Below are 25,910 nucleotides of genomic sequence, written 5' to 3'. Positions count from 1 at the left end.
AAAGCCTATTTAGGGTAAAATTCTTTCCTTTAAAATCTACCAAGAAAACTAATTAAAAAAACAAACAAACAAATAAAATGACCACATATCTGAAATATAGCAAAACGCCAAATTCCTAAAAATTCCTAATAAAATAACGAATTAAAAAAAAAAAAAAAACAGAAATAAAATGACCACGTATCCAAAATATAGCAAAACGCCAAATTCCTAAAAATTCCTAATAAAATAACGAATTAAAAAAAAAAATACATAAATAAAATGATCTCGTATCCAACATATAGTAAAACGCCAAATTCCTAATAATTGAATTATTGGTAAAACTAAGGAATAGTATTACTTTTCAAAATGTTTAATTATTTAAAGAGGTACTGAAAACTTACAAAATGTACAAATTACCGCGATAAATTGTAGATAAATATTTGTTGCAGAAGATGAAGGATGAAGACAACAGATTTACTTTCAATACTATGAGACAATATATCATGATGCCAAATCCAAGACATAAAAAGTTGTAATAAACTATATAAACTGTCATATAAGCAAATATATAATATATAAATATAGCAAAAAAATAATCCAAAAATAATAATATATAAATAAGCAACAGAATCTCACCTGGTAATGGTTATAGTCGAGCATTTCCAGCATATTAGTTTGAGCTTTAACCTAAATCCTTTAATTTTGGCTCTGGAGCGCAGCCTTACACAACCACCACAAACAAGTTTTTTTTTTTAAAGTGTGCTAGAGAAACTTCATTACTGGAGTCCAGGGCTTATAATAAGCTAAGCTAATTAGTTACGCGTGTAAAGAAACAAACACTTCATACAAGAGGCTTTTCGGAGGCAATGAGAGAGTAGCCATTTATTTGGATACTGTTTTTTTAACAACTTTGACGTCATGCTTTTTCATAAACATAAAAGGATCTCTTTAATTGACAAATCGCTCCAGGCGTTCCGTCTATTCATCTTTTGTTCCAGTGCTACTGATATACAATGGCATGCATTCTAATCTAGAAGGTTAAAAAGTTGGTCTTTTTTTTTTTCTTTCATTTTATTTACATTTTTTCAAAATAAAATTTCTACGCATGAGTTTCCTTCACACGTGTATAGCTTCCTTTTATACCTAGAACGGGACGGTTCTACCATTTGTATGCTCAAGGGATAATTTGTATCACGACTAGTGTTGAGCATTCCGATACTGTAATATCGGGTATCGGCCGATATTCACGGTATCGGAGTTCCGATACTGAGTTCCGATATTTTTACAATATTGGATACCGGAATCGGAAGTTCCCATAATGCCTGCGCTCTGCAGTGTCTCTGAAGGATGACAAGCAGGGTGGCAGCGCTCAGCTGCGATCCAGCCCGTCATCAGAATGCCATCCCAGCGTGGGAGAATTCTCCTGATTGTTTAAAAGCCGGCGGCTTTTTACCGCCCGCCGGCTTTTAAACAATCACACAGCCCAATACTGCTTCCCCGCAGCCTACCACCCCGATCCTCCGCTCCCCTCGCCACCTCTCATCCCGATCGTAAGTTAGGACAGGGCGGGGAGCGCAGCACCAAGGAGCGGGGAGCGAAGGACCAGGGCGGGGAAGCCGGCAATGAAAAGACTTCACCGCCGGCTTTCCCGTTCTGTGCTGCGCTTTCCCGCCGGTTATTTCAAATGAACAGCTGAGGTATCAGGTGATGCTGATCAGCTGTTCATTTGAAGTCGCTGCGGTGCCCTCAGAGGGTTCATGTGAGTTCATGCTTGACTGCATTGCATGAACTCACATGAACTTTCCCACGGCCGCACAGGTCAGCCTCACCTCCCAGACGATCAGCCCGTCATGATTGGTGTGTGCGGGTGTCTGTGCGATGTCTGCGGGTGTGCGCGGTGTCTGTGCGATGTGTGCGGGTGTGTGCGTGCAGGCAGACATAGGCCGATGTGACACTACTACTCCCATCGGCCTATGTCTGTCACCCGTCCACTCGTGCCAGCAGGATCAACTCGATGGGAGCAGTAGTTCCCATCAGCCTGATCCTGCTATTTAAATTGCCCTACTGTGTCCCCAATAAATTTTAAATACATGTCATTGGTGGCCAGTGGTTACCTACAATAAATTAGTTCATACATTACCTGTCCCCGCCGATCGCCACCTAAAATAAAGTAAAAAATAAAAAAATACACCTATACTCACCTAGACACCTAATTCCCCGAAGCCATCGATCTCCTGTAATAAAATATAAAATAATAAACCACAACCTTATCCTTACCCCTCCGTAGTAGTCCACGAGTGTCCCACGATGATCTCCAGTTTAGAGCAGCCACATAGAATGTGACCGCTCTGAACCGCTGCCGCCGCTAGAATGACGGGGCCGTAAAGCAGCCCCGTCATTGCATAAGCGGGTTCGCCGGAGTTCAGGCAGCGCTGCTCCGGTCAGCTCCTTTACGGCCCTGCTGTATCGTGAGAAATTCCCACGGTACAGCAGTGCGGTAAAGGAGGTCTCCGGAGCTGCGCTGCCTGAATGCACTCCGGTGACCTCAGTCAGTGGCTCCCGCTGCCGGGAGCGGACGTGTTCCCGGCAGTGTGAGCTTACAGCAGCCATGCACAGCTGTCACCATCTCCAGATGTGACAGCTGTGCAACGTGGACAGGTAACTATTTTTTTTTAGTAAACTAAGAATTAAATAAAATGGTGTGTTTTATTTCAAATAAATTATTTTTTTATGGGTGTAGTATGTGTTTTTTCTTTTTAACACTTTGTAGGTTAGTAATGGGGGTGTCTTATAGACGCCCATCATTACTAACCTGGGCTTCATGGCAGCTGGCGCTGACATGAACCCCAACCCTATTACCCCCCAGGGCAGCGTGGAAGAGCGAGGCTAAGTGCCAGAATTGGCGCATCCTATGGATGCGCCATTTCTGGGGCGGCTGACGGCTGGTGTTTCTAGCCTGGGAGGGGGCCAATATTCATGGCACCCTTCCTGGGCTATTAATATCAGCCCCCAGCTGTATGCCTAGCCTTTGCTATTAAAATAGGGGGGACCCCACGTCATTTTTTTGGGGGGGTCTCCCATTTTAATAGCTAGTAAAGGCTAGGTATTCAGCTGGGGGCTGATATTAGTAGCCTGGGAAGCTCCGTGGGTATTACCCCCTTCCCAGGCTTCAAACATCAGCCCCAGCTGTCTGCTTAACCTCCGCTAGAGACTAAAATTATGGGGGATCCCACGCCAATTTTTTTTTTAATAAATCCTTTATTTTAACACTAAATGACACTTGAGGGGTTAATAAAGATGCAGCCCCTAAATTATTATTTTTTAATTAATTTTTCCCAAAAATTTTTACGTGGGCTTTGCCATATTTTTGTATGCCAGCCAGGTACAGAATCCAGGAACGGGCTGCGCCCAACTCCCAGCTGCCTATTTGTACCTGGCCGGACACAACAATATAGGGAAGCCCTTTTTTTTATTATTTCATGAATTTCATGAAATAAGTTTAAAAAAAAAAATATGTGGGGCTTCGCCCTATTTTTGTGTCCAGCCAGGTACAACTAAGCAGCTGGGGGCTGGAATCCACAGCGCAGGGAGGCCCAAGCTTTGTGGCCCCCCCCGCTGCGAACTGCAGTCCGCAGCCACCCCGGAAAATGTTGCGTTCATAGAAGCGCCATCTTCTGGCGCTGTATCCAGCTCATCCAGGGCCCTGGTGCGGTGGCTCACTGGGTAATAAAGGGGTTAGGGCCAGCTTGGTATTATCAGCTGGCCCTAAGCCCGAAATTCATGGGGTCACGCCAATATTAGACATGACCACCATGAATTTCTAGTAAAGTATTTAAAAAAAACACAACACCCAGAATAAAGTCCTTTAATTGAAATAAAGACATAATTCTTTATTTTCCTAAATTAAACTCTACTTACCATCACGCCCATTCCAGCTGAAGCCAACGATCTCCTGCAATAAAAGAAAAATAATAAAGCAACCTCATCCTTACCTTTCCATGGTTCCCAGGACAGCTTCAGCTCTGCTACATTCACATGACAGGCTGGACCGCAGCAGAACGCTGCCATCCAGCCTGTCATCCCGCAGACACTGAGAAGCGCATGCATGCTTGCGCTCCTCAGTGTCTGGCTGTGACGGCATAAAGATGAGCCGACAATGAACTCAGCTCACCTCATGCATGTCACTGACAGCGTGGGAGAATTCTCCTGCGCATGCGGTGAGCATGAGAGACTTGGCTCATCTGGATGCCGTCACAGCCTGACACTGAGGAGCGAAAGCATGCCTGCGCTTCTCAGTGTCTGCGGGATGACAGGCTGGATGGCAGTATATGTCTAGGTTCTTCAAAGTAGCCACCTTTCGCTTTGATGACGGCTTTGCACACTCTTGGCATTCTCTTGATGAGCTTCAAGAGGTAGTCACTGGAAATGGTTTTCACTTCACAGGTGGGCCCTGTCAGGTTAACAGCAGCTCAGATTAGAGACCAGGTCAATGCCACACAGAGTTCTAGCAGCAGACACATCTCTACAACAACTGTTAAGAGGAGACTTTGTGCAGCAGGCCTTCATGGTAAAATAGCTGCTAGGAAACCACTGCTAAGGACAGGCAACAAGCAGAAGAGACTTGTTTGGGCTAAAGAACACAAGGAATGGACATTAGACCAGTGGAAATCTGTGCTTTGGTCTGATGAGTCCAAATTTAAGATCTTTGGTTCCAACCACCGTGTTTTTGTGCGACGCAGAAAAGGTGAACGGATGGACTCTACATGCCTGGTTCCCACCGTGAAGCATGGAGGAGGAGGTGTGATGGTGTGGGGGTGCTTTGCTGGTGACACTGTTGGGGATTTATTCAAAATTGAAGGCATACTGAACCAGCATGGCTACCACAGCATCTTGCAGCAGCATGCTATTCCATCCGGTTTGCGTTTAGTTGGACCATCATTTATTTTTCAACAGGACAATGACCCCAAACACACCTCCAGGCTGTGTAAGGGCTATTTGACCAAGAAGGAGAGTGATGGGGGGCTACGCCAGATGACCTGGCCTCCACAGTCACCAGACCTGAACCCAATCGAGATGGTTTGGGGTGAGCTGGACCGCAGAGTGAAGGCAAAAGGGCCAACAAATGCTAAGCATCTCTGGGAACTCCTTCAAGATTGTTGGAAGACCATTTCCGGTGACGACTTCTTGAAGCTCATCAAGAGAATGCCAAGAGTGTGCAAAGCAGTCATCAAAGCAAAAGGTGGCTACTTTGAAGAACCTAGAATATAAGACATATTTTCAGTTGTTTCACACTTTTTTGTTAAGTATATAATTCCACATGTGTTAATTCATAGTTTTGATGCCTTCAGTGTGGATGTACAATTTTCATAGTCATGAAAATACAGAAAAATCTTTAAATGAGAAGGTGTGTCCAAACTTTTGGTCTGTACTGTATATGTCCCCGATCCTGTTATATATGACCCCCATTCTGGGTCCATCCTAGTATATATGTCCTTCATCCTGGTATATATGACCCCCATCCTGGGCCCCATCCTGGTATATATGTCCCCGATCCTGGTATATATGTCTCTCATCCTGGTATATATGTCCCCCATCCTGGGTCCATCCTGGTATATATGTCTCTCATCTTGGTATATATGTCCCCCATCCTGGTATATATCCCCCATCTTGGGCCCATCCTGGCATATATGAACCCCTATTCTTGGCCCATCCTAGTATATATGTCCGCCATTCTGGGCCCCATCTTGGTATATATTCCCCATCTTGGGCCCATCCTGGTATATATGAACCCCTATCCTTGGCCCATCCTTGTATATATGTCCCAGGTTCTGCCGCTGTTCTTTAAAAATAAATAAACGATTCTACTCACCTTCCCTTGTTCCTACCACACGTGACGTCCTCTGCTTTAGCCAGCGTAGAAGCCGGCAACTGATTTCAGCGTGCAAGCAACGGGAAGCGTATGATGTCACTGCCAAGTGCAGCCAATCATGTACACGCCGCTGTCAGCTGCTGGCTTCTGATTGGCTGGCAACATGTACTGTGTTGCAGGGACCTGGCGGGTTTCAGCACTGGAATGCATTTCAGCTAAATGTGCGTCCTCGCAGGCACATACAGCTGAAATGTGCGCTGGCATTGTCGGCCCCCTCTCTGTTTGTTAGGTAATCCCTGCATATATTGTGGCTGTCTAACAGTCGCGAGACATGCAGCAGCGGCAACTCGAACATAGTATTCGAGCACACCAAAGACACTCGGTTAGGACACAAGCGTGCTTGGATAACACCTTATCCGAGTACGTTTGCTCAACACTAGTGCACGACGGATACTGAATTTGGCGCCTCTTGCTCCAGCGCTCCCTTCATTAACACTTACAAAATGCCACTTTTGATAAATTGGGGTCTTTGTCCTTAACAATCTGAAAAAGAGCCCCCTTTATATAATGTGTCATTATAATTTGGGTATCTGTACAAGTGGCACAAGGACCAGGGTGTGACTGCTTCCTTATGGCTACCAATATTTCGGAGCACTTTCAGATACTGTACATGCCCAACTTTATGCTGATAGCCATTCATTTTTTTGTTGTCTGGAAAGGTCGATTCTTACCTTCAAACACACAGAGGGTAGTAAAATAGTCCCCTAAGCTAGTGCCTAAAATAGTGACTTCCAGAAATCCCCCCTATGCATCTCCTAGCCCATACAGAATCCCCCCTAAGTGATACGGTTTCTACAATGAATGCATCCTAGTCCAATCTTTAAACTTCCTAGCCCTCATAGAGGACCTCCATAAGCGATCTGAACTAGCCATTGCCAAAATGCATCCTAGCCCTCCTCTGAACATCCTTGCTTAAGTAGAAGACCACCCCATAAGTGATAAGGTAATTTAAAGAGTTATTCCCTTCTTTCTAGAAGGATATTATTGGATAGTTTTCGTAAAATCAAGCACTTTTGCAATTTACTGCTTGTTAAAATTTTCCGCCGTTCTTGAGATATTAACACTTTTCTTTTGTTTACAGCTCGCTGTCTAGGAAACCGACCACCGCTGCTGGATGATAATAGGAGGTAATTTTCGCTCAAGCGATCCTGGCCAGCTTCAAAACAGTGATAACTAGCTCAATGGTAAAGAGACTGCTAGCATTTTGCATGTTCTGTTGTCTAGCAGCAGCGGTCGGTCTCTAAGCCAACAAGCTGTAAATAAAAGAAAAGCGTAAATATCTCAAGAACGGTTGAAATTTTTGATAATTAGCAACTTGCAAAATTTCTTCTATTTACAAGCTTTATCCGACTATAGCCATGAAAGAAGACGGGATTAACCCTTTAACATCACCATTGTTGAAATGTACCATGGTCCTATTTGCAGACCAGGACAAAAATATTCTCTTTTTTAATTATCCCTCTTGCTGCCCCTGTCTGTATCCTTGTATATATATATACAAGGATACAGAAAGGGGCAGCAAGAGGGATAATTAAAAAAGGGAATGTTTTGCATGAAATTGTGCTGTAAAATAGCAAAAACATAAGAGAATGACTATATATTTGAAAAGCTTCACCTTATAGTCGGATGTAGTTGAAGAGGTTGTAAGAAATCAAATTTGGGCATTTCCCTTGGGGTTATGTCATATCACCCCACCTCACCCCTTAGCAGGCATATTCCTTTCTCTTTTGGTAACCACTGCAATTAGAAAGGGGGTTGGGGTCAACTTGAGCTTGAGCGACCCTCTCCATCCTCTCCACGTATGTCCATATTCATCCTTTGGTTGTTTTAGTCAACCCGTCTGGAGCCATATCTGGAGGTCAACCTTGTCTTTAGTAGCAAAGAGTCTTGACCCCCTCTCTTACCCCTTAGGTCAACAGACTTTAAAGAAGCATTTGACAAGGGTCTGCCAAAAACAAAAAGCCTTTTTATAATCAGACCATGGTGGACAAGGCAATGAAAGGAGGCATAAGAGACAGAACATGAAGATTCTGTGGAGCGATAAGGAGTAAGACTTGGTGGAACATGTTTAATCAGACATGAATGTTAGCTTTGCTTTGATATCTTTTACCTCTCCTATATTAATATCTGCTAATGAGAAAAAACTTGCTTCTAAGCCCCAGTTTCATAGCATTATGCTTTAGCCTTTACTCACATTGTAATTCTACATTTTGCTCATTTTATTGTCTGCAGTAGATTTCTACTAGAGTTGGGAGCACCGTTGCCTCTGGTGGTGGAAAGTGTTACTGCAACTGAAACACAATATAGTAAGTTTGTATTCTCCTAAAACATCGAACATAAATGTCCAACCTAAAGGGTTGGACAGTGGGGTAATATAAAGATGAACTAGTACTGATTGTGTCCAAACATCTGTAATCTGGAAAGCACCTTGTAGACGACTTTATTAGCTGCTTTACATGGTCAACGCTAGAACTAATTCTAGGGTTTACAGTTAATCAGGCATATTTGCTTCAGACAAAGCTCTGGTTTGTGCGATCGGCTAGTCGCTTAATGGGGCTGTAAAATAAGATTTGTTTTACACTCTTATCCAACAACTATGTCAAATATCCATAACTTGTCAAATATCCATAATCCATGCCAAAAACAAGGACAGTAACACCCCTCCTAACTTTTGAAGACAGAAAAGATGGATATATATAAATGTACTCGCAATGCCCACCACACAGACAGTATGATGCCCCCACAGTGCATTCTCGCACACAGTGGGAAGCCCCCACAGTGCATTTCCCCACACAGTGTGCTGCCCCCACAGTGCATTCCCTCACACAGTGTGATTCCCCCACAGTGCATTCTCCCACACAGTAGGATGCCCTCACAGTGCATTCCCCTACACATTATGATGCCCCCACAGTGCATTCCCCCACAGTATGATGCCCCCACAGTGCATTCCCCCACACAGTATGATGCCCCCACAGTGTGATGCCCCCACAGTGCATTCCCCCACACAGTGTGATTCCCCCACAGTGCATTCTCCCACACAGTGTGATGCCCTCACAGTGCATTCCTCCACACATTATGATGCCCCCACAGTGCATTCTCCCACAGTATGATGCCCCCACAGTGCATTCTCCCACAGTATGATGCCCCCACAGTGCATTCCCCCACACAGTATGATGCCCCCACAGTGTGATGCCCCCACAGTGCATTCTCCCACACAGTGTGATGCCCAAACAGTGCATTACTCCACATAGTATGATACCCCCAATAGTGCATTCAATACACAGTATGATGCCCCCACAATGCAAGTGAATGAACTAGTTCAGATGAGATGTTTTCCTTCCAGGACGATAGTAAAAAAACACTGCAGAATGCACAAATGACTCATGATGATGTCCCCACCCTGCATTCCCCCACACAGTATGATGCCCCCACAGTGCATTCTCCCACAGTATGATGCCCCCACAGTGTATTCCCCCACACAGTATGATGCCCCCACAGTGCATTCCCCCACACAGTGTGATGTCCCCACAGTGCATTCCCTCACACAGTATGATGCCCCCACAGTGCATTCTCCCACAGTATGATGCCCCCACAGTGTATTCCCCCACACAGTATGATGCCCTCGCAGTGCATTCCCCCACACAGTATGATGCTCAAACAGTGCATTCTGTCACGGGTGTGTGAGGGGCTTGATGAAAGGTTGAAAGATGCCTTGGCCGCATATGAAAGTCCTCAGTCCTTGGAGGCTGCCATGTTTTTGGCCATATGTCTTGATAGATGCCTTTGGGAAAGACTTAGTGCAACACAGAGGGAAAAGGGAAAGGGAGCCCAGACACTAGAAAAAGGGGGAAGTGGAGACCTCCTAGTCTGGTCTAGCATCACTCTGTCCCTATATTGTCTCCTCAGCAATCACCGCACACGTGTCTCGCCCTACTCTCCCTGGCGTATGGCTACGGCTAGGGATGGAAGGAGATGAGCACTAGTCAACCTACACTAAACTCTATAGACAACAAGGGTGGATAAAACAGGGGAAATGGCTTAGCTTTAGATGAACTCCAAATAACCACACGGCCTCAAGCTCCAAAGAGGATGAAGTACTGCTCCTGCTAAGCTTCACAACTAGAAATGGGTATAGCCGGCGACTCCTTCTCATACACACCAGGTATATATACACCCAGGCCAGAGAGCTAATTAGCAAGAGAGAGGTAGCCGCTCAGTCCTAAAGACAGCCTGTTATCTAAGAAGCTGTCTGCAATGCCAAACATAGAGATCTCCTGCAACCCACTGCAGGGCGACTGTCACCTCTGACACACCTGTAACACATTCTCCCACACAGTATGATGCCACCCATCTCCCAATCCTCCCAATCAGTATGATGCCCCCACAGTGCATTCCCCCACACAGTATGATGCCCCCACAGTGCATTCTCCCAGACAGTATTATGCCCCCACAATGCATTCTCCCACACAGTATTATGCCCCCACAGAGCATTACTCCACACAGTATGTTGGCCCCACAGTGCATTCCCCCACATAGGATGATGCCCAAACAGTGCATTCCCCCACACAGTATGATGCCCCCACATTGCATTACTCCACACAGTATGATGCACCCACAGTGCATTATTCCACATAGTATGGTGCCCCCACAGTGCATTATTCCGCACAGTATGATGCCCCCACAGTGAATCCACCCACACAGTATGATGCCCAAACAGTGCATTACTCCACATAGTATGATGCTCCCAATAGTGCATTCAATACACAGTATGATGCCCCCACAATGCAAGTGAATGAACTAGTTCAGGTGAGCTGTTTTCCTTCCAGGACAATTGTAAAAAAAAAACCTGCAGAATGCACATAGGACTCAATGGGTGCATAAAAAAATGAATGCTGTATTGACATTATGTGTATGGCATCCCTTTTTATCAGATTTACTGCAAAGTTTACAGAGAAATATGACTTCTTATTATTTTGTTAAATGTGGATGTAAAAAATGGATGATTTTTGTTTTCGCAGCCTTAATCTGTCAAGTGAGTAACTCGGGCCACTCATCTCGGGATGTCTTGAGCCAAAAGAAATGTTGAAGAAAAACACAAAATAAAACAATAAACAACAACAAAAACAATACATGTCCAATATATATACTTATTAAGGAAACAACACATGTCCCAAAAAACCACAACAAAAATAAAAAATAACTAAGAAAACTTAGTGTCTATAAACCAGTATCTTACTGATTGCATTGTTTATATTTTTGCCCCATAACTCTATTGCATGTGCCCTACAATGGCAAAATTACATCATCCAGGGGGTCTCTGGTGATTTGCTCCACACAGCGCAAAACTCTTCTACCTCAGATACTAGTATCAGAAAGTTGGCAAGTATGCCCAAACTTTCCTCAACGATGCCCCATCACTTAAGGACGACATGACTATATTACTGTTTAATTTTACCCCCAATAACTGTAAAGTTTTCAATGAAAGTATTGTATTAGGAAGTTAGAAGTTATTATATTTTTAAGCATAATTATTGAGCACGGAAACTTCTTTCATGCAAGACATAGAGGGACCAACGGGACGTGTTCTGGGAACCATATTGCTGTGATTCATCAACCCACCAATAAGTTTATGATGTTGGAATAATGCAGCTGGGATGGGGGGGGGGGGGTGAACATACCACAGATTTACAGAGGACGTACATTCGGCTCCAGGACAGAATAGACATTTGTTCTGTCTGAATTGCCGTAGGTCTTTCAGTTTATCATTTAAAAATAAGTTATTTTTCCAGTCCCGTCTTCTCCTGGGTGAATGGAAGTTTTTGTTATGTCAAAGATTGCAGTATCATGGGATTTTGAAGAAAAGTTTAAAATATTTCAAGATTTGGGTTTTTAGTCAAACGATACATATTGAAGATAAGTTATATGGATACAAGTATTAATCATTGAATACAGGATTTTCAATCGGCCCCATTCCCTCCGGGTATAATCTCTGGCCCCCCGCCGGGATCTTCATGGCCGAACAGCTGATAGCAGCCATACATCACCAAGGATTGGTCAAGGCCTCTTACCTTCAGAGAAGGGAAATCTTACTTCTTCAGTACACAAGACATTTTGCACAATTGTAGCTTCCAAGTTTATGGTAGCAGTTTGGGGAAGACCCTTTTATGTTCCCAAAGACTGTGCCCAGTGCACAAGGTCCATAAAGGAACGGTTGGGGAAGATTGTTGGAAGTCCATGACTGGCCGCATAGATCCAGGACCTCAACCCCATGTAGAATATTTGGAAGGAACTAGACTGGAGATTGTGAGCCTGATCTCTCCCCAACATCAGGGTCTGACCTCACAAATGTATTTCTTGAAGAAGGGGCAAAAAATTCCTATATGTAACACGGGTACTTTAGATGCAGTGACACAGAAACACAGAGCAGCCAATACGGGGTTAACAAACAGGGGAGGTTTAAGATAACAGGGTCAACCTCCACGCAGGGAGCAACAGGGGAAAATATGGGGGAAAAACAAGGGAAGTAGCAGGTAAAAGTCTATTACTGACAGTTCACAGTTTAACTAGATGTAGCAGAGTCGAACCGATTATAATCGACAGTTTTTTCACTTAGCTGACTCTTGCTCCTCACAAGGCAGTTGCCAGCTGATGCCGGTGTTGATTTTTCAGGCTTCCCCGCCCAAACAATGCTCCGTCTTCTGGTGGCAGAGGGCAGTCTCCGGTTTTACCCGCTGAGCCCCTAGTCCATAACACGGCACCTCACGTGCTCGGCTCCACGGACCCTGCGTCTCTTCTCCCTCTAGTCGGCTTGACTCCTCCAGTCCACTGAACTCGGATCTTGCTCCAAGTACTGGAGCCAGGAGCCTGGACCCTATCACACTGCTCTGCTGAGCAGGACCCAGCTCCGCTTTCTCGCGCAAATGTCCTCGTCTCTCCCTCAGTTTAGCCACGCCACCAGTTCCCTGGTCACCTGACTTCCCAGCTCTCACTCTCACCCCAGCTTCCCAGTCACCTGACTCCTGTGATCGCAGTCTGTCTTCCCCCTGCAACCAGAGGCACGGCCCCGGCAGTTCCGGATCCCTTGCTCTGAAAGTACTTACACCCCGGTCTTCTCCCTTACATATAGCCGCCTCCAAAATCTTTTCAATTCACAGTTTTGGGCCAATATATTGGATCAAGGATCATCATTTTGGTTTGCGCAACCCAAAGTCGTGAATTGTCTTTTCCTTCAACCATGTTGGTGGAGTTCATCCCCTGGCCATGGAGCAGCAGCAATCGTCATTGAGCTTTCACAGCAGTTGTGCCTACATAACTTGCCCAGGTGAGCAGATTACCTGGCTTTAATATATCTTGTTATAAAGGTATCACCCTATGGTCTGGTGCACTCTGTTTCAATACAGCATTTATCCAAAAATCTTGTAGAAATCCTTCCCAGAAGGTCGGGAGCCGTTAAATCTGCAGAGGGGCCAACTCCATATTAATATCTACGGATGTAGAATGGGAGGTCAGAAAAGCTCCTGCATGTGTAATATGGAGGGGGCACATACTTTTTGACCAAGTAATATATTTGTCTATGGTATAAATGAATATGGCAAGGGATGAAGGAATCTTATTGGGTAAGGCCACATGGAAATCCAGTTTACAGTTTATAAATAATCTACATGAAAAGTTGAGCAATTTTTTTATCTTAATTGTATTACTTATCCTATACTACACACAAGCTACCTACTGTATTAACCTCCAGAGCTGTGCTCACTATTCTGCTGGTGGAGTCACTGTGTACATACATTACATTACTGATCTTGTACTGATCCTGAGTTATATCCTGTATTATACTCCAGAGCTGCACTCACTATTCTGCTGGTGCAGTCACTGTGTACACACATTACATTACTGATCCTGAGTTACATCCTGTATTATACTCCAGAGCTGCACTTACTATTCTGCTGGTGCAGTCACTGTGTACATACATTACATTACTGATCCTGAGTTACATCCTGTATTATACTCCAGAGCTGCACTCACTATTCTGCTGGTGCAGTCACTGTGTACATACATTACAATACTGATCCTGAGTTACATCCTGTATTATACTCCAGAGCTGCACTTACTATTCTGCTGGTGCAGTCACTGTGTACATACATTACATTACTGATCCTGAGTTACCTCCTGTACTATACTCCAGAGCTGCACTCACTATTCTGCTGGTGCAGTCACTGTGTACATACATTACATTACTGATCCTGTACTGATCCTGAGTTACATCCTGCATTATACCCCAGAGCTGCACTCACTATTCTGCTGATGCAGTCACTGTGTACATACATTACATAACTGATCCTGAGTTACATCCTGTATTATACTCCAGAGCGGCACTCACTATTCTGCTGGCGCAGTCACTGTGTACATACATTACATTACTTATCCTGTATTGATCCTGAGTTACATCCTGTATTATACTCCAGAGCTGCACTCACTATTCTGCTGGTAGAGTCACTGTGTACATACATTACATTACTGATCCTGTACTGATCCTGAGTTACATCCTGTATTATACTCCAGAGCTGCACTCACTATTCTGCTGGTGCAGTCACTGTGCACAAACATTACATTACTGATCCTGTACTGATCCTGAGCTACATCCTGCATTATTCTCCAGAGCTGCACTCACTATTCTGCTGGTGCAGTCACTGTGTACATACATTACATTACTGATCCTGTACTGATCCTGCGTTACATCCTGTATTATACTCCAGAGCTGCACTCACTATTCTGCTGGTGCAGTCACTGTGTACATACATTACATTATTGTTCCTGTACTGATCCTGAGTTACATCCTGTATTATACTCCAGAGCTGCGCTCACTATTCTGCTGGTGCAGTCACTGTGTACATACATTACATTACTGATCATGTACTGATCCTGAGTTACATCCTGTATTATACTCCAGAGCTGCACTCACTATTCTGCTGGTGCACTCACTGTGTACATACATTACATTACTGATCCTGAGTTACATCCTGTATTATACTCCAGAGCTGCACTCACTATTCTGCTGATGCAGTCACTGTGTACATACATTACATAACTGATCCTGAGTTACATCCTGTATTATACTCCAGAGCTGCACTCACTATTCTGCTGGTGCAGTCACTGTGCACAAACATTACATTACTGATCCTGTACTGATCCTGAGCTACATCCTGCATTATTCTCCAGAGCTGCACTCACTATTCTGCTGGTGCAGTCACTGTGTACATACATTACATTACTGATCCTGTACTGATCCTGCGTTACATCCTGTATTATACTCCAGAGCTGCACTCACTATTCTGCTGGTGCAGTCACTGTGTACATACATTACATTATTGTTCCTGTACTGATCCTGAGTTACATCCTGTATTATACTCCAGAGCTGCGCTCACTATTCTGCTGGTGCAGTCACTGTGTACATACATTACATTACTGATCATGTACTGATCCTGAGTTACATCCTGTATTATACTCCAGAGCTGCACTCACTATTCTGCTGGTGCACTCACTGTGTACATACATTACATTACTGATCCTGAGTTACATCCTGTATTATACTCCAGAGCTGCACTCACTATTCTGCTGATGCAGTCACTGTGTACATACATTACATAACTGATCCTGAGTTACATCCTGTATTATACTCCAGAGCTGCACTCACTATTCTGCTGGCGCAGTCACTGTGTACATACATTACATTACTTATCCTGTATTAATCCTGAGTTACATCCTGTATTATACTCCAGAGCTGCACTCACTATTCTGCTGGTAGAGTCACTGTGTACATACATTACATTACTGATCCTGTACTGATCCTGAGTTACATCCTGTATTATACTCCAGAGCTGCACTCACTATTCTGCTGGTGCAGTCACTGTGCACATACATTACATTACTGATCCTGTACTGATCCTGAGCTACATCCTGCATTATTCTCCAGAGCTGCACTCACTATTCTGCTGGTGCAGTCACTGTGTACATACATTACATTACTGATCCTGTACTGATCCTGCGTTACATCCTGTATTATACTCCAGAGCTGCACTCACTATTCTGCTGGTGCAGTCACTGTGTACATACATTACATTATTGATCCTGTACTGATCCTGAGTTACATCCTGTATTATACTCCAGAGCTGCGCTCACTATTCTGCTGGTGCAGTCACTGTGTACATACAGTACATTACTGATCCTGTACTGATCCTGAGTTACATCCTGTATTATACTCCAGAGCTGCACTCACTATTCCGCTGGTGCAGTCACTGTGTACATACATTACATTACTGATCCTGAGTTACATCCTGTATTATACTCCAGAGCTGCGCTCACTATTCTGCTGGTGCAGTCACTGTGTACATACATTACATTACTGATCCTGTACTGATCCTGAGTTACATCCTGTATTATACTCCAGAGATGCACTCACTATTCCGCTGCTGCAGTCACTGTGTACATACATTACATTACTGATCCTGAGTTACATCCTGTATTATACTCCAGAGCTGCGCTCACTATTCTGCTGGTGCAGTCACTGTGTACATACAGTACATTACTGATCCTGTACTGATCCTGAGTTACATCCTGTATTATACTCCAGAGCTGCACTCACTATTCTGCTGGTGCAGTCACTGTGTACATACATTACATTACTGATCCTGTACTGATCCTGAGTTACATCCTGTATTATACTCCAGAGCTGCACTCACTATTCCGCTGGTGCAGTCACTGTGTACATACATTACATTACTGATCCTGAGTTACATCCTGTATTATACTCCAGAGCTGCGCTCACTATTCTGCTGGTGCAGTCACTGTGTACATACAGTACATTACTGATCCTGTACTGATCCTGAGTTACATCCTGTATTATACTCCAGAGATGCACTCACTATTCTGCTGGTGCAGTCACTGTGTACATACATTACATTACTGATCCTGTACTGATCCTGAGTTACATCCTGTATTATACTCCAGAGCTGCACTCACTATTCTCTTGGTGCAGTCACTGTGTACATACATTACATTACTGATCCTGTACTGATCCTGAGTTACATCCTGCATTATACTCCAGAGCTGCACTCACTATTCTGCTGGTGCAGTCACTGTGTACATTCATTACATTACTGATCCTGAGTTACATCCTGTATTATACTCCAGAGCTGCACTCACTATTCTGCTGGTGTAGTCACTGTGTACATACATTACATTACTGATCCTGTACTGATCCTGAATTACATCCTGTATTATACTCCAGAGCTGCACTCACTGTTCCGCTGGTGCAGTCACTGTGTACATACATTACTGATCCTGAGTTACATCCTGTATTATACTCCAGAGCAGCACTCACTATTCAGCTGGTGCAGTCACTGTGTACACACATTACATTACTGATCCTGAGTTACATCCTGTATTACACTCCAGAGCTGCACTCACTATTCTGCTGGTGCAGTCACTGTGTATATACATTACATTACTGATCCTGTACTGATCCTGAGTTACATCCTGTATTATACTCCAGAGCTGCACTCACTATTCTGCTGGTGGAGTCACTGTGTACATACATTACATTACTGATCCTGAGTTACATCCTGTACTATACTCCAGAGCTGCACTCACTATTCTGCTGGTGCAGTCACTGTGTACTTACATTACATTACTGATCCTGAGTTACATCCTGTATTATACTCCAGAGCTGCACTCACTATTCTCTTGGTGCAGTCACTGTGTACATACATTACATTACTGATCCTGTACTGATCCTGAGTTACATCCTGCATTATACTCCAGAGCTGCACTCACTATTATGCTGGTGCAGTCACTGTGTACATTCATTACATTACTGATCCTGAGTTACATCCTGTATTATACTCCAGAGCTGCACTCACTATTCTGCTGGTGTAGTCACTGTGTACATACATTACATTACTGATCCTGTACTGATCCTGAGTTACATCCTGTATTATACTCCAGAGCTGCACTCACTATTCTGCTGGTCCAGTCACTGTGTACATACATTACTGATCCTGTACTGATCCTGAGTTACATCCTGTATTATACTCCAGAGCTGCACTCACTATTCTGCTCGTGCAGTCACTGTGTACATACATTACATTACTGATCCTGTACTGATCCTGAGTTACATCCTGTATTATACCCCAGAGCTGCACTCACTATTCTGCTGGTGCAGTCACTGTGTACATACATTACTGATCCTGAGTTACATCCTGTATTATACTCCAGAGCAGCACTCACTATTCCGCTGGTGCAGTCACTGTGTACATACATTACATTACTGATCCTGAGTTACATCCTGTATTACACTCCAGAGCTGCACTCACTATTCTGCTGGTGCAGTCACTGTGTATATACATTACATTACTGATCCTGTACTGATCCTGAGTTACATCCTGTATTATACTCCAGAGCTGCACTCACTATTCCGCTGGTGCAGTCACTGTGTACATACATTACATTACTGATCCTGAGTTACATCCTGTATTACACTCCAGAGCTGCACTCACTATTCTGCTGGTGCAGTCACTGTGTATATACATTACATTACTGATCCTGTACTGATCCTGAGTTACATCCTGTATTATACTCCAGAGCTGCACTCACTATTCTGCTGGTGGAGTCACTGTGTACATACATTACATTACTGATCCTGAGTTACATCCTGTATTATACTCCAGAGCTGCACTCACTATTCTGCTGGTGCAGTCACTGTGTACTTACATTACATTACTGATCCTGAGTTACATCCTGTATTATACTCCAGAGCTGCACTCACTATTCTGCTGGTGCAGTCACTGTGTACTTACATTACATTACTGATCCTGTACTGATCCTGAGTTACATCCTGTATTATACTCCAGAGCTGCACTCACTATTCTGCTGGTGCAGTCACTGTGTACTTACATTACATTACTGATCCTGTACTGATCCTGAGTTACATCCTGTATTATACTCCAAAGCTGCACTCACTATTCTGCTGGTGCAGTCACTGTGTACTTACATTACATTACTGATCCTGTACTGATCCTGAGTTACATCCTGTATTATACTCCAGAGCTGCACTCACTATTCTGCTGGTGCAGTCACTGTGTACATACATTACATTACTGATCCTGAGTTACATCCTGTATTATACTCCAGAGCTGTACTCACTATTCTGCTGGTGCAGTCACTGTGTACTTACATTACATTACTGATCCTGAGTTACATCCTGTATTATACTCCAGAGCTGCACTCACTATTCTGCTGGTGCAGTCACTGTGTACATACATTACATTACGGATCCTGAGTTACATCCTGTATTATACTCCAGAGCTGCACTCACTATTCTGCTGGTGGAGTCACTGTGCACATACATTACATTACTGATCCTGAGTTACATCTTGTATTATACTCCAGAGCTGCACTCACTATTCTGCTGGTGCAGTCACTGTGTACTTACATTACACTACTGATCCTGAATTACATCCTGTATTATACTCCAGAGCTGCACTCACTATTCTGCTGGTGCAGTCACTGTGTACATACATTACATTACTGATCCTGAGTTACATCCTGTATTATACTCCAGAGCTGCACTCACTATTCTGCTGGTGCAGTCACTGTGTACATACATTACATTACTGATCCTGTACTGATCCTGAGTTACATCCTGTATTATACTCCAGAGCTGCACTCACTATTCTGCTGGTGGAGTCACTGTGTACATACATTACATTACTGATCCTGAGTTACATCCTGTATTATACTCCAGAGCTGCACTCACTATTCTGCTGGTGGAGTCACTGTGTACATACATTACATTACTGATCCTGAGTTACATCCTGTATTATACTCCAGAGCTGCGCTCACTATTCTGCTGGTGCAGTCACTGTGTACATACATTACATTACTGATCCTGTACTGATCCTGAGTTACATCCTGTATTACACTCCAGAGCTGCACTCACTATTCTGCTGGTGCAGTCACTGTGTATATACATTACATTACTGATCCTGTACTGATCCTGAGTTACATCCTGTATTATACTCCAGAGCTGCACCCACTATTCTGCTGGTGGAGTCACTGTGTACATACATTACATTACTGATCCTGAGTTACCTCCTGTATTATGCTCCAGAGCTGCACTCACTATTCTGCTGGTGCAGTCACTGTGTACGTACATTACATTACTGATCCTGAGTTACATCCTGTATTATACTCCAGAGCTGCACTCACTATTCTGCTGGTGCAGTCACTGTGTACGTACATTACATTACTGATCCTGAGTTACATCCTGTATTATACTCCAGAGCTGCACTCACTATTCTGCTGGTGCAGTCACTGTGTACATACATTACATTACTGATCCTGTACTGATCCTGAGTTACATCCTGTATTATACTCCAGAGCTGCACTCACTATTCTGCTGGTGCAGTCACTGTGTACGTACATTACATTACTGATCCTGTACTGATCCTGAGTTACATCCTGTATTATACTCCAGAGCTGCACTCACTATTCTGCTGGTGCAGTCACTGTGTACATACATTACATTACTGATCCTGTACTGATCCTGAGTTACATCCTGTATTATACTCCAGAGCTGCACTCACCATTCTGCTGGTGCAGACACTGTGTACATACATTACATTACTGATCCTGTACTGATCCTGAGTTACATCCTGTATTATACTCCAGAGCTGCACTCACCATTCTGCTGGTGCAGACACTGTGTACATACATTACATTACTGATCCTGTACTGATCCTGAGTTACATCCTGTATTATACTCCAGAGCTGCACTCACCATTCTGCTGGTGCAGACACTGTGTACATACATTACATTACTGATCCTGTACTGATCCTGAGTTACATCCTGTATTATACTCCAGAGCTGCACTCACTATTCTGCTGGTGCAGTCACTGTGTACATACATTACATTACTGATCCTGTACTGATCCTGAGTTACATCCTGTATTATACTCCTGAGCTGCACTCACTATTCTGCTTGTGCAGTCACTGTGTACTTACATTACATTACTGATCCTGAGTTACATCCTGTATTATACTCCAGAGCTGCACTCACTATTCTGCTGGTGCAGTCACTGTGTACATACATTACATTACTGATCCTGAGTTACATCCTGTATTATACTCCAGAGCTGCACTCACTATTCTGCTGGTGCAGTCACTGTGTACATACATTACATTACTGATCCTGTACTAATCCTGAGTTACATCCTGTATTATACTCCTGAGCTGCACTCACTATTCTGCTGGTGGAGTCACTGTGTACATACATTACATTACTGATCCTGAGTTACATCCTGTATTATACTCCAGAGCTGCACTCACTATTCTGCTGGTGCAGTCACTGTGTACATACATTACATTACTGATCCTGTACTGATCCTGAGTTACATCCTGTATTATACTCCAGAGCTGCACTCACTATTCTGCTGGTGCAGTCACTGTGTACGTACATTTCATTACTGATCCTGAGTTACATCCTGTATTATACTCCAGAGCTGCACTCACCATTCTGCTGGTGCAGACACTGTGTACATACATTACATTACTGATCCTGTACTGATCCTGAGTTACATCCTGTATTATACTCCAGAGCTGCACTCACCATTCTGCTGGTGCAGACACTGTGTACATACATTACATTACTGATCCTGTACTGATCCTGAGTTACATCCTGTATTATACTCCAGAGCTGCACTCACTATTCTGCTGGTGCAGTCACTGTGTACATACATTACATTACTGATCCTGTACTGATCCTGAGTTACATCCTGTATTATACTCCTGAGCTGCACTCACTATTCTGCTTGTGCAGTCACTGTGTACTTACATTACATTACTGATCCTGAGTTACATCCTGTATTATACTCCAGAGCTGCACTCACTATTCTGCTGGTGCAGTCACTGTGTACATACATTACATTACTGATCCTGTACTGATCCTGAGTTACATCCTGTATTATACTCCAGAGCTGCACTCACTATTCTGCTGGTGGAGTCACTGTGTACATACATTACATTACTGATCCTGAGTTACATCCTGTATTATACTCCAGAGCTGCACTCACTATTCTGCTGGTGCAGTCACTGTGTACATACATTACATTACTGATCCTGTACTGATCCTGAGTTACATCCTGTATTATACTCCAGAGCTGCACCCACTATTCTGCTGGTGGAGTCACTGTGTACATACATTACATTACTGATCCTGAGTTACCTCCTGTATTATGCTCCAGAGCTGCACTCACTATTCTGCTGGTGCAGTCACTGTGTACGTACATTACATTACTGATCCTGAGTTACATCCTGTATTATACTCCAGAGCTGCACTCACTATTCTGCTGGTGCAGTCACTGTGTACGTACATTACATTACTGATCCTGAGTTACATCCTGTATTATACTCCAGAGCTGCACTCACTATTCTGCTGGTGCAGTCACTGTGTACATACATTACATTACTGATCCTGTACTGATCCTGAGTTACATCCTGTATTATACTCCAGAGCTGCACTCACTATTCTGCTGGTGCAGTCACTGTGTACATACATTACATTACTGATCCTGAGTTACATCCTGTATTATACTCCAGAGCTGCACTCACTATTCTGCTGGTGCAGTCACTGTGTACATACATTACATTACTGATCCTGAGTTACATCCTGTCTTATACTCCAGAGCTGCACTCACTATTCTGCTGGTGCAGTCACTGAGTACATACATTACATTACTGATCCTGTACTGATCCTGAGTTACATCCTGTATTATACTCCAGAGCTGCACTCACCATTCTGCTGGTGCAGTCACTGTGTACATACATTACATTACTGATCCTGAGTTACATCCTGTATTATACTCCAGAGCTGCACTCACTATTCTGCTGGTGCAGTCACTGTGTACATACATTACATTACTGATCCTGTACTGATCCCGAGTTACATCCTGTATTATACTCCAGAGCTGCACTCACTATTCTGCTGGTGCAGTCACTGTGTACATACATTACATTACTGATCCTGTACTGATCCTGAGTTACATCCTGTATTATACTCCAGAGCTGCACTCACTATTCTGCTGGTGCAGTCACTGTGTACATACATTACATTACTGATCCTGAGTTACATCCTGTATTATACTCCAGAGCTGCACTCACTATTCTGCTGGTGCAGTCACTGTGTACATACATTACATTACTGATCCTGTACTGATCCCGAGTTACATCCTGTATTATACTCCAGAGCTGCACTCACTATTCTGCTGGTGCAGTCACTGTGTACATACATTACATTACTGATCCTGTACTGATCCTGAGTTACATCCTGTATTATACTCCAGAGCTGCACTCACTATTCTGCTGGTGCAGTCACTGTGTACATACATTACATTACTGATCCTGTACTGATCCTGAGTTACATCCTGTATTATACTCCTGAGCTGCACTCACTATTCTGCTTGTGCAGTCACTGTGTACTTACATTACTGATCCTGAGTTACATTCTTGTCTTCTTTGTGTGATAATATTTTCTTTCCTCTGTGGTTTCCGGGTTCTTAAGGAACAATTATCCACAGTTCACAGTTTGGAGATCTCCCATTCTACCTCTATATCACTCTGCTTTCTCTCTCCATAGTTTGGCCGCAGCAGCACAGAGCGACGTTGTTTATTAATGTTCCGTTCATCAGAACAAATCTTTGTACTCAATGTGAAAGTTGTGGATTGTGAGCTCAGCCTTGTACACACCAATGAAAAACAGTTTTCCGACCAAAGTGACGACCAGCAATAAACTGTTACCCGAAATATATGATAAAGACCTGATCCGTCCGAGTATATCTCCGCCATTAATCCTCCGCCAGCACCTGGCAAGAAAATCTCCCCTTTTTATGATTGTGTCGCTTTTAGGTCTAAAATTCTGCAATGTTTTTGATACATGTTCATTGCTACAGAGATGGATACAGAGCTCCAAAACCCCAGCTGCGTCACAGAACTACCCCTTAACCCCTTCATCACTCTGTTTTTGCACTTTCTTCTTTTCCTCTGCTTCTTCCAAGAACCATAACTTTTTTTTTTTTTTTTTTTTATTATTCTTCCTCAGACACATCTATATGAGGGCTCGTTGTATATGGGAAAAGTTGTATTTTCAAATGATGCCGTTGATTTTTATCATGTAACATGCTGATAAATGGGGGAAAAATTAAAAAAAATAAATAAATAGTTTCGGCATTTTTTTGTGTTCATTGTGCAATAAAAATTACTTGGTAAAGATGATTTTCCAGATCTGGCGATTCCAAACTTGTAAATATATATATTTTTTTCATTTAATTCAGAACTTTGTAAAAAAAAAAAAAATTGGTTTGTATCAGCATTTTCTGAGTCCTGTAACTTTTTCCCATTATTTCCATTATTGGTGGAGGCCTGATTTTTGTGTACTAAGCTGACATTTTTATTGATACCATTTTGGAGTACACATGACTTTTTGATTGCTTTTATTGCAATTTTTTTTAAGGGTTAATGCCTGAACTGAAAAAATGGTTTTAAAAAAATGTATATTTAGGTAAGTTAGACTTTTGCACACAATGATATGGAATATATTTATTTTTTTTATTTTTCTTTACAACTGAATAAAAGTTTTATATTTATGTAATTATTATTTTTAAAAATATTTATGTAAAAGTTTTTAATTTTTTTTACTTCTTTTTTATTATCCCTAAGCGACTTGATCCTGTGATTGTCTGTTCTGTATACTTCAGTGTTGCATTATACAGGAAAGTTACCGAACTTATATAAGCACCGAAATGACGGGGTACATTGTGGCATACATACAAAGTATTGATCTTTTTTAGCTTTTTTTATGGGGGATGCAAAGAATAACAACATTTTTATCTTGCTTTTTACTGTGCAATAAAAACAAAAATAAGTTACTTTGTTGTTAAAGTCTGTGAAAATATGGAGTTTTTTAAATGTTTTCGCACTTTTACACAATTTACACAATGTTCAAAAGGAGTTTTCTCCTGTGGATTTTGGTGCAGAAAACATATATTTTCATGGCCAAGATCAGCGCGAATAACGCTATCAAAACGAGCTCTGTTGTTTAGTTTTTTCCCCCAGGGAAACATGTCACATATTAAAGCAGTTTCTGCTTGGACTCCATCCGAAAGCCGCCATAGGTATCAGCTCTGCATCAGTTTAAACTGCGAAACCTATTTCTGCCAGAGATACCGGAGAAGATGCATGCCAGATTTTAACGTTTTATAAAGGATTTTATTATTTTCATAGTAAGTACACCAGCCTCCTCAGGTCTTCAGATTATTATTATTATTTTTTTGTATGCATCCTGTATTGTAAAAACTGGTGACATATCCTTTTTAAGAAGAAAAAAAATTTGAAAAAAGATTGATGGTCGTGATGGGTAATGGGGGGTAAAATGATGGACCAAGCTATGGTGGTGCCTAATTCGACCCATTTTGACTTTTAGTATAGGACCAATTTTTTTCTATGTATCTCCTGACCATTGATGCCATCTTTAGCCGCATCTCCCACTTGTATAAGATGGAAGAAAAAAAACAATGATTAATTTTTTTTTTTCAAAAACAGCGCCATCATTGCTCATGGCCAGTATGTGGAATTACAGTTCAGCTCCATAATGTAGTTTTTTTTTTTTTTTTTTTTAAAAAGACAGCCATGTTTTTCTTATTGCAGATATACAAAGCGGTGGACTTTACTCTACCGCCCACGTGACCCCGAGTAAAGATCAGCTCTGAGGCCCTAAGAAAAGGTTAGGTATATGCTAAGAATGTCCAAAGCAATCCAGCGTCTGAGATTCTACGCAGTGGGACCTGCCCTTTTAATAAAAAGGTTAAAACTACTGAAAGCGCTCTATTCAGAGGCCAAAATACTTCTTTACTGACATGATAAATAACCATATTGTTTTCTTAAAGCCCCCGA

General features: G+C 42.8%; 1 protein-coding gene across 10 annotated transcripts in view; it reads right to left on the bottom strand.

The window, feature by feature from the left end:
• Positions 1 to 25,910, bottom strand: part of MITF (melanocyte inducing transcription factor) — a 257,774-nt gene that overhangs the window by 24,205 nt on the left and 207,659 nt on the right. For 2 of the 10 annotated variants that reach the window (XM_073644740.1, XM_073644741.1), the window contains exon 1: positions 616 to 781. The exons of the other annotated variants lie outside the window; for them this stretch is intronic. In XM_073644740.1, coding sequence (XP_073500841.1) covers positions 616 to 648 — 33 coding nt within the window. In that variant the 5' untranslated portion in view covers positions 649 to 781. Of the gene's footprint in view, positions 1 to 615; positions 782 to 25,910 lie in introns of those variants that run through there. 10 annotated transcript variants of the gene reach the window in all.

The sequence above is a fragment of the Phyllobates terribilis genome, unplaced genomic scaffold (genome assembly GCF_046119375.1).
Source record: "Phyllobates terribilis strain yellow unplaced genomic scaffold, ASM4611937v1 Scaffold_8__6_contigs__length_399053987, whole genome shotgun sequence".
NCBI lineage: Eukaryota > Metazoa > Chordata > Amphibia > Anura > Dendrobatidae > Phyllobates > Phyllobates terribilis.
Note: the sequence above shows the minus strand (reverse complement) of the source record. Positions and strands in the feature narration are given on the sequence as shown.